Source organism: Borostomias antarcticus (genome assembly GCF_949987555.1).
Source record: "Borostomias antarcticus genome assembly, chromosome: 11".
Lineage (NCBI taxonomy): Eukaryota > Metazoa > Chordata > Actinopteri > Stomiiformes > Stomiidae > Borostomias > Borostomias antarcticus.
Window position 1 is genome coordinate 18,107,767 of NC_140244.1, and position 10,105 is coordinate 18,117,871.

Sequence of the window (10,105 nt, forward strand, 5' to 3'; positions counted from 1 at the left end):
TTCAGTCAACATGACCAGTGTCAACTCCCCAGCCTGCCTGCTGGCTCGCAACCACTTCTACAGAAGTAAGCATGGACCCACACACACACACAGACGAGGGCCCTATTTTTAAACCTTGTCCCTGTTGAAGAGTACACACATTTATTTGACTTGGACCACAGGCACAGGGGACAGTGGGTGGCTGATGAGTCACAAGTCAACATGTCACTTTGGGGGGAGGGGGGAAGTGTTAACCCCCTGAACTCTGGACCTTGTCCCCTGGACCACGCAGAGGCGGCATGTCGCCCCGAGAGAACAGGCCGACTGGCGGACAGGCTTCAGAGCCCGACCCGCTGATATGACCGTCTAAATAAAGCCAATGAAACCACAGCTATGTTGACTGTTCAGACCGCCGGCCTGTTGTGTGCAACAATGGAGCTTTGTTGATGTTCTGGCGCCGTGGGCTGAGCCAGCGGGGTTTAGCGCTGCGTCAAGCTCCAGAACCGCCCCGCGGCCCGGAGGCATCGCTCCATCGGTGTCGTACAACCGTCCCGATCGCTCCAGTCAAACTTACGTTCGGTTGCGCTATAGGAATCAGCAAAACAGAATGCGAGCTCGCTACTGTAGGTGAGGATGGTTGTATGAGGCTATCTCTATGTGGAAAGGGTTTGTTTGAGGCTATAGCAGGCCTAACTGTAATACTGAGGGTATTGGCTGAGAGCATAGACGGATGATGTAATGATGGGCCCCTGGGCACAGACACGTAAAGGGCCCCTCCACCCGTTTCATTTAGCGCATTTTTGAATTTGTCCAATGAGACGACTTCCAAATCCAAATCGAAGCTAATTAGAGAAATCTCACAATAAAAGCAGCTTTATCCAGCTCGGTTTTGACTCGAGGGACCTAGTGGAGAGGACTTGCTTTTTGGATTTCTCAACTATAGGCCTAAAACAGTTGAAGGGCCCATATTTCATTTCAAACCTTTATTTATTGCATGGAGTACTCAGCCCCTCTAAAGTACTACAGATAAACACTATCGTTTCTTTCTTGTGACTTGTTATTGACATGAATGACTAAGCCCTTTGACTATGCCGTAAGTAAGGGCCCCCTGAGCTCTTGGGCCCCTGGGCCTGGGCCCGGTAGGCCAGTTCGGTAATAGGTCTTTGGCTGAGAAGATTCGCCCCCAGATTCCTAGCGCTGCTTGAGAACGAACTGCATCAGCCTCGGCCACGTCAGACAGCCAGCTCAGGGAGTCTCCCTGGATGGGACAGCTCTTTATTTATTAACACAGTAAAAACTCCCGTTCCCTGTGTTGCTGTATGAATTAACTCCTGTTCCCTGTGTTGCTATATGAATTAACTCCTGTTCCCTGTGTTGCTATATGAATTAACTCCTGTTCCCTGTGTTGCTGTCCCTCTCGTAGACGCAGGCCTTGCAGAGAGCATGAAGCCGGGGTTCAGCCTGTCCCACTGCCCCCCGCCCCCCCCACCCAGACAGAGGCACGTCACGGTCTGGCTCGCCATGACAACAGCGCCTGGTAACTGACTGTGATGATGAGGATAATGATGATGATGGTGATGATAATGATGGTGGTAATGATGATGATGGTGATTATGATGAGGACTATTAGGATGCGTGTTAATGTCAAGTATGACCCTTTCCCCCCTTGACCCTTGCCCCACCCCCTCTCTCCAGGTTTTCCTGGGGGGGTGACCAGAGGTTGGGTGGTCAGTGTTGACCTGGGTAGCACCCCGCCCTGCCCCGCCCCCTTCAAACGACCCAGCCCTGCCAACAGAACCGTCAAGTAGTCGAGTCCCCAACGCCACTGGACCCTGATTCAAAGACTGGGCAAGAGGAAGTAGCTTTCATCATCACCACCCTCCACTTCCCCTCAGCGCAAGAGGACAGACTTGAGAAAGCCGGTCGGCTCTGCTGACGTTGTTTTTCTACAATGCCGTGCGATGTTTATTTTCCAGTGTCCCTATGCGCCCTCGCCCTCCCCGCCTTGTCCTGGAGGCACCTGTCCTGTTTCTGCAGGCGGAGGGAAGAACTAAGTCAAGCTCTCTCTGAACACTCCTGAAGGACCGTGAGAGTCGTGACTTTATCCCAAACATTGACATGTTGGCCTAAAGGCTGTGGAATCCATCCGTCATGCATACTGGCCAAATATCCCCCTCCTCGTCCGCTTTCACCCCATCCCTCCATCCACCCCTCCATCCACCCCTCCTTCCCTTCTTTCATAACTGTCCTCCCCCTCCCTCCTCTGCTCATCATGGTAGAGAACAAGATACTCCCTCTCCCTCCTGCTCCTGGATTGTTGCCAGGCAGTGGTTAGGAGTTATTCTCTCTCTCTCCCCCCCCCCCCCTCTCTCTCTCTCTCTCTCTCTCTCAGCAGCTGCGTATGGCTCCCTGCCATCTGCCCTCCGCAGATCAGAGAAGACTGACCACTGGCCATAGCGTCTCACAGTCTAACCTTTCGGTCAGCCCTGTGAGGGGACAGGGTTCGGGGGGTGTGGGAGGGAGGATGGCAGGGGGTCAGCCCTAGACTGGCCCAGGCTGGTACTCCTGCTCGTAGAGACTGTTTCTGGTGGGCAGACCGCAGCGCCACAGTGACTGGCTGGTGGGCGATTGGAAGCCCAGTTTCAGAACGCTGCCACAGCAAGATGAAAGGGCTCTCTCTCTCTCTCTCTCGCACCCTTCCACTCCAAATGTGAGGATGAACTGTTGACCTGGAAAAACTGCCTGCTGACAGGGAGAAAAGCACGTCTGACCAGAGACGTGAACAAACGCTCTTTTCAACTCGAGGCCATTTTGTGTTTCCTTTAGCTATTGTGCGTTTTGTCTCTTTTTGTGTGTCAGTGTCCCAACTGATGGGTGTGTGTAGCAGGTTAGGGGCATCGATAGCTGTTACATTCTAATTCATTGGCTTTTTCTGTATGCCTCATACGTCAGTGTAGGCTATAGGCCTATACATTCAATTCAAATAAAATTCATAAGTTATTTATCGTAATATGGCTTAGTTTTGTACATGGCAAGCTGGCCTTTCGTTCCGTTGGGTCCATACTCTAAATACACAGGATAAAAACCAACGCAGAAACACATGCTGGTCATGAGCCTTTATCATGTACTAATTCTAATCAATCTGGTACTGTACATTACTAGAATATGCTTATGATAGAACACCTACAACACTTGACTACATTGATAAAGCCTGGGCCAAGATTCTCACTCAGAGGTTGCGTATCACTACTGCCTGTTGCTGTCCAGGCTGGGGGGGTAGTGGACGTTGGCTAGGACACTCCGTTCCCACTGTTTATTCAGTGTTCAAAGGCTGGCGGTGGATGGCTTGTTCTCAGTAATGCTATATCACACCTCAATGAGGAGGCCCACACACACACACACACACGATTTAGACTTCCAGAGAATACTTTATTTGCATCTGCCATCACAGGGTGACAAAGTCCAAGTGGAAAAGATTAACAATTTAGTGTTACAGAAACACACACACTAGTACAAATGTAGAAAAAATGGCATTCTTGGTTGCTTGGGATTTTTTTTCGCGTTTTCATTGTGTTATTTTTTTCCGGTCATATATGGTATATATAAAAACAGAAGGTTTAAAAATAAAAACAACACACAATTTTGGGGGGGGGGGGAATAAAAAAAAAATCTAGGGACACCTTCGTCCCCTAGCGTTGGCCCCACCTCCTGCGCTCAGGAGGGGGGCGCACTCCCCGTTTCTGACACCCCCGGCTCGCTGCCCACGCTCACCTGGCGACGCATCACCATCTCCTTGGCAACGCAGGTCACCTGACCATTGGTCACAATGCCCACCCTGCAGGACAGAGAGTAGGGGCTGGACGTTAGCTTAACGCATGGCTCTCATATGGCAGAGATGGAGCATGGTATTACATTTGTTTACAAATCTCCTTTCCAGATTTTCTTCTGTTCTTTCAAGAGGCTTTTTAAGTGCAGTTTATGTAAAGGAGAGTTTGGAAAATAACTAGGAGACACAAAGGGAGTGTTCAGCAAATGACGAAGGGAGTGTTCAGCAAATGACGAAGGGAGTGTTCAGCAAATGACGAAGGGAGTGTTGAGCAAACATGATGTGCCGAGAGGATTGTGCAAGTGAGATGACTCATTGTCCTTTCATCAGAGATTTAAATTCACTCAAATGCATCCTCTGTCTTCCTTCGAGAAATCACTGATCTGATGTGACAAGACTGAGTAGAGAAGCTCTTGCTTTTACCTATCCAATCATGATAGAGATCGTCTCAGGAGGAGGCGGGGGAGCATTTTAGAGAATTCAAACAGGGCCAAGGCCCGTATTTCAGCCCTCCTCTACTCACTTGTTATTGGCTTCTTCGGTCAGGGGGGTCATCCCTGGTTGGCTGGGCATCCCTGGTTGGTTCTGTTTCCCAAAGAAGAAACTGGACCACCAATGACCAGAATCTTGTTTAGGAAGACCTGACAACAAAACACGCCCCAACAGCAGCCCACATCAGATACAGCTCAATAACCACAACAGGGCAATGTAAAAGCGCATGTGTGAGTGTGTGTGAGTGTAACCAATGCTCTGGTTCAATGCTCTGGCTCACTAGTTCAGAAAGTGTCCGAGCCTCTATGCCAAACCGCATCCTGTCACAACTGGTGTGCATTTGTTTTGAACCCCTGCTGCGCTCACCTGGGTGGTGTGGGATGACCTCGCCGGTGTACTCCGAACTGCCACACGAGCTGCTGCTGGAGGTAGAGCCAATGCGCCCTGGGGGAGAACAGGCAGAATGGCAGGATAGACTGTTATGGGTGGCAACGGTACAGACTGATAGGGGCATGTTAAGACCGCAGGGGCATGTTAAGACCGTAGGTACAAACTAGTCTTGCATAACCAGAGCGGTATTCCAGTTATGCAAATTTCCAGTCCAAAGTAAAACCTGGAAAGCTTTATTATTATTTTATTTTTTTCAGTCCATGTTCCAGATTTGAAGAGTTTTCAGGTTTTACTCATTGCAAAAGTCAGGATTACTCGGTTAGCCAGCTTGGTGAAATAGCAGACCTATCTCCACACTTTGTTTACGCTGTGCCAACGCTGGGTCTGGCTGGACTCATTACCGTTCGTTGATGGGGGAGGGAAACGCTGTATTTCTTTAAACTAATCACAATCATCTTGGGAAGAGTGGTTGCTAGGTTGTTGTCGCCACTGACTGGGCAGTAATAAACTATTGACAAGGCTTATCCCCAACATCTACATCCAGTGAGTCAGACTAAGTGCAAACTCACTCCCACCCACATCAAATTTCACATGACATTTTTGGCCCATCTGTCAGAGAATACGCACAAAACGCCCCCCATTTCCTATTAAAATTGTTGGCATGAATACTGAGAATTCCAGACAATAACGTCAACTCACGTCGGTAGTAGTCGGTGGTTGCAACGAGAGAGCCGCTTGCTGGGATAGCCGACATCCTCCTGACCGCTGTGAATCCTGTGTTAGATGGAAACCCTGGCAGGAGAAGGGGACACGAACACGAGAAACGAGGCGATGAACACAAAGAAAGATACTGACCTGAGCGACATCAACGAGGGAAGCCCGCATTCCTTGGCTAACGTTAGATCTAAAATTGACCTGGTTATTAATCATTACATTCTAATTAAAATGAAAGTGATCAATTAACCGATCCAGTAACGTTAAATAACAGACCGCCCATAGATGACAATACAAATTAAGAGTATGCGAAGAAAGCCACTGACTTGTTAGCTAACGTTACAAATAAATAGGGTAATAGGCTATCTGTATATATATTTATTATCTATCTACATTAGCCATATCATTCACATATAATAAAAATGTTAACAGTGACCAACCATCTAGAGAGAATCTTTAAAAGAAAGAAAAAACAACAACAAAAATAAAACAGCCGAACATCTGTTATTTTCTGGGTTAGCATTCTAGCTATCTGGTTAGCTAACGTTAGCCCAATGTTCAAGGTTAGGCCCAGCCGCAGCAACAATCCGACCATTTGCAGAAAATCTCACCTCTCAGTTACCCAGTCAGATGTGCTGATGTTCAGGAGCACCCAGTACAACTCAGTCGGCAAGGATCGGGGGAGTGAACGCTAGGCGACGGGGCCCATTTGAAAATAAGGTTCGGGTAAATTCAACCCTTCAGCTCTTGCGGATTCCGCTGCGGTTTTCTTGTCTCTGGGGGTGGTGGTGCTCTTTATAAAGCTAGGTGACGTCAGCAACATTAAGCGAGGCAAGGCGGAGTTTATCCAACTGGATTGAACTGGCAGCTGCTCGGGTGATAATCTGGTAAAAACTACCAAGTAAACAAAAAAGGAGCACCCAAGGAGAAATGCTAACTGTGTATATATACTGTATTTTGTCCAAATACACTCTAACTAGTGGGTCTCGTATTAGTTGTTTTTTTATGCACAGTGGCGTGTAGTGATGGGACATTCGATGCCGGGGCGTCGGAGCTTGTGTCGCCAATCTGACGTCCACTGTGCCGGAGCAATGTGACGGAGATGGTGCCAAATGACGATGACTACGTGATCGATGACGTCTGAAGCTTGGTGCTGCTTCAAACCAGCGTCATTCAAACGTCATTCGCTTTATTCATGCAGCTGCCTATGGCAAGCCGTTTTAACATTTATTAACTAGACCTGACTATCCGGAATTAACATAATCACATTTTGACTAGTCAGAATTTTTCCATCCATCCATCCATCCATCCATCTTCATCCGCTTATCCGGGGTCGGGTCAAGGAGGCAGCAGTTCCAGCAGGGGGCTCCAGACATCCCTTTCCCTAGCAGCATCAACCAGCTCTGCCTGTGGAATCTTTAGCCGCTCACAGGCCAGTGCGGAGATGTAGTCCTGCCACCTAGTCCTGGGTCTACCCCGTGGCCTCCTCCCAGCCGGACACGCCTGAAACACCTCCCTAGGGAGGCACCCAGGAGGCATCCTCACTATATGCCCGAACCACCTCAACTGGCTCCTTTCGATGCAAAGGAGCAGCGGCTCTACTCCGAGTCTCTCCCGGATGACTGAAGTTCTCACCCGATCTCTCAGGGAGACCCCAGCCACCCTCCGGAGAAAACTAATTTTGGCCGCTTGTATCCGTGATCTCGTTCTTTCGGTCATGACAAATCCTTCATGACCATAGGTGAGGGTGGGGATGAAGATAGACTGGTAGATCGAGAGCTTTGCCTTTTGGCTCAGCTCTCTTTTCGTCACAACAGTGCGGTAAAGCGACTGCAGAACCGCACCAGCTGCTCCGATTCTCTGGCCAAACTCCCTCTCCATGGTTCCCTCACCCTACCTAGGGTTACAGGTAAAAAAAAACCTGATGGAAAACAACACAAGAGGAAGAGAGACCCGGCCCGGAGGAAGCCCGGGGCCCTCGTCTGGAGCCAGGTCCAGACGGAGGGCCCACCTGTGAGCGCCTGGTGGCCAGGCTTACCACGGAGCCCAGCCAGGCCCAACCCGAAAAAGCGACATGGAGACACCATCTCATCCTCCATCCTGTGGACCCACCACCCGCGGGAGGGACTGTCGGGGTCGGGTGCGCTGCCAACTAGGTGGCAGTGAAAGCGGTGGGCACCGACGGACCGGACCCGGGCGGCAAAGGCTGGCTCTGGGGACATGGAACGTGACCTTGCTGGGGGGGAAGGAGCCAGAGCTTGTGACGGAGGTGGAGCAATACCAATTACACCTGGTGGGGCTAACCTCCACGGACAGCACCGGCACCGGAACCAAACTCCTGGATAGGGGCTGGACCCTGTTCTTCTCCGGAGTTGCTCACGGTATGAGGCGTAAGGCAGGTGTGGCTATAGTAGCTAGCCCCCAGCTGAGCACCTCTGTGCTGGAGTTCACCCCAGTGGACATAAGGGTCGCCTCCCTGTGCCTTAGGACTGTGGGGGGGGGGGACTCTGACTGTGGTTTGTGCTTATGCACCAAACAGCAGTTCGGAGTACTCAGCCTTCCTGCAGACCCTAAGTGGTGTCCTATTTGGGGCTCCACTGTCCTATTGGGGGACTTCAATGCACACATGGGCAATGATGGAGAAACTTGGAGGGGCGTGATTGGGAGGCATGGCCACCATGATCTGAACCTGAGTCGTATTTTGTTGTTGGACTTCTGTGCTAGTCACGGTTTGTCCATAACAAACACCATGTTCGAACACAAGGATGCCCACAAGTACACCTGGCATCAGAACACCTTAGGCCGAAGGTTGATGATCGATTTTGTTATCGTATCATCTGATCTGAGGCCATGTGTTTTGGACACTCAGGGTAAAGAGAGGGGCAGAGCTGTACACTGACCACCATCTGGTGGTGAGGTGGTTTCGATGGCGGGGGAAGCCTCTGGACAGACCTGGAAAACCTAAGCGTGTAGTGAGGGTGTACTGGTAACGTCGAGAGGAAGAGCCTGTCCGGAGAGATATCAATTACCACCTCCGGCGGAGCTTCTCAGGCATCCCTGTGGAGGTTGGGGACATCGAGCATGAGTGGTTGGTGTTCAAAATTTCCATTGCTGAAGCTGCGGTTGGGAGCTGCGGCCTGAGGGCCATAGGTACCTCAAGGGGCGGTAACCCTCGGACACCCTGGTGGACAGCGGTGGTCAGGGAAGCCGTCTGACTGAAGAAGGAGGCCTTCCAGGATATGTTAGCCCGGGGGACACCAGAAGCAGTTGCAGGGTATTGACTGGCCTGGAGGGCTGCGGCTTCGGCCGTAACCACGGCAAAGCAGCGGGTGTTGGAGGAGTTCAGAGAAACCATGGAGAAGGACTTTTGGTCAGCACCAAAGTGTTTCTGGAAGACCATGAGACACCTCAGGAAGGGAAAGCGGGGGACCATCCAAGCTGTATACAGCAAGGAAGGGACACTGCTGACCTCAACTGAGGAGGTTGTTGAGCGTTGGAAGGAGCACTTTGAGGAACTCCTGAACAGAACTAATCCACCCTCTACGATCGAGGAAGAGCCGGAAGATGATGGGGGGTCATCGTCAGTTTCCCTGCAGGAGGTCACTGAGGTAGTCAAACAACTCTACAGTGGCAAAGCCCCAGGGACTGATGAGATCTGCCCAGAAATGCTGAAGGCGCTGGGTGATGAGGGGCTGTCTTGGTTGACACGCCTCTTTAACATTGCGTGGAAGTCCGGGTCAGTGCCAAAGGAGTGGCAGACTGGGGTGGTGGTCCCAATATTCAAAAAAGGGGACCAGAGGGTGTGTGCCAATTATAGAGGCATCACATTACCCAGCCTCCCAGGGAAAGTGTACTCCAAGGTGCTAGAAAGGAGGGTCCGGACGATAGTCGAACCGAGGATCGAAGAGGAACAATGCGGATTTCATCCTGGTCGTGGAACCAGCGACCAGCTCTCCACTCTCGCAAGGATCTTGGAGGGGGCTTGGGAGTTTGCCCAACATGTGTTTTGTGGACTTGGAGAAGGCTTACGACCGGGTCCCTCGAGAGGTCATGTGGGGGGTTATGCGGGAGTATGGGGTGAGGGGGTCCCTACTTAGAGCCATCCAATCCCTGTACACCCAGAGCGAGAGCTGTGTCCGTGTCCTCAGTAGTAAGTCATCTTCCTTTCCGGTGAGGGTTGGCCTCCGCCAGGGCTGCGCTTTGTCACCAATCCTGTTTGTGATTTTCATGGACAGGATATCGAGGCGTAGCCGTGGGGAAGTGGGTTTGCAGTTCGGTGAGCTGGGGATCGCGTCGCTGCTATTTGCAGATGATGTGGTCCTGATGGCATCATCTGCTTGCGACCTCCAGCACTCTCTGGATAGGTTCGCAACTGAGTGTGAAGCGGCTGGGATGAGAATCAGCACCTCTAAATCTGAGGCCATGGTTCTCAGCAGGAAACTGGTGGTTTGTCTGCTCCGAGTAGGAAATGAGTCCTTACCCCAAGTGAAGGAGTTCAAGTATCTGGGGGTCTTGTTCATGAGTGAGGGAATCATAGTCAGAATTTTTATTCAAGATATCTATAACGTCATTCTGACTCGTCAAAACGACAGTTAGAGATATCTATAACTCAGTTGTGACTAGTCAAAACTCTAATTTTAGATATCTGCAACATCATTAGTAGATTCAAACTACTTTTGCCATTCATGTGTATGGGGTACGTCA

At 50.6% G+C, this 10,105-nt stretch overlaps 1 protein-coding gene across 1 annotated transcript; it reads right to left on the reverse strand.

The window, feature by feature from the left end:
- Window positions 1-3,387: 3,387 nt before the first annotated feature.
- On the reverse strand, window positions 3,388-6,166 carry ppdpfb (pancreatic progenitor cell differentiation and proliferation factor b). The gene is made up of 5 exons (XM_084446253.1): window positions 6,013-6,166; window positions 5,387-5,479; window positions 4,664-4,741; window positions 4,329-4,446; window positions 3,388-3,814 (listed from the first exon to the last, which is right to left on the reverse strand). The coding sequence occupies exons 2-5, from the start codon at window positions 5,439-5,441 to the stop codon at window positions 3,694-3,696; spliced, it is 372 nt and encodes a 123-aa protein (XP_084302379.1). The 5' UTR covers window positions 5,442-5,479; window positions 6,013-6,166; the 3' UTR covers window positions 3,388-3,693.
- Between the last annotated feature and the right edge of the window lie 3,939 nt (window positions 6,167-10,105).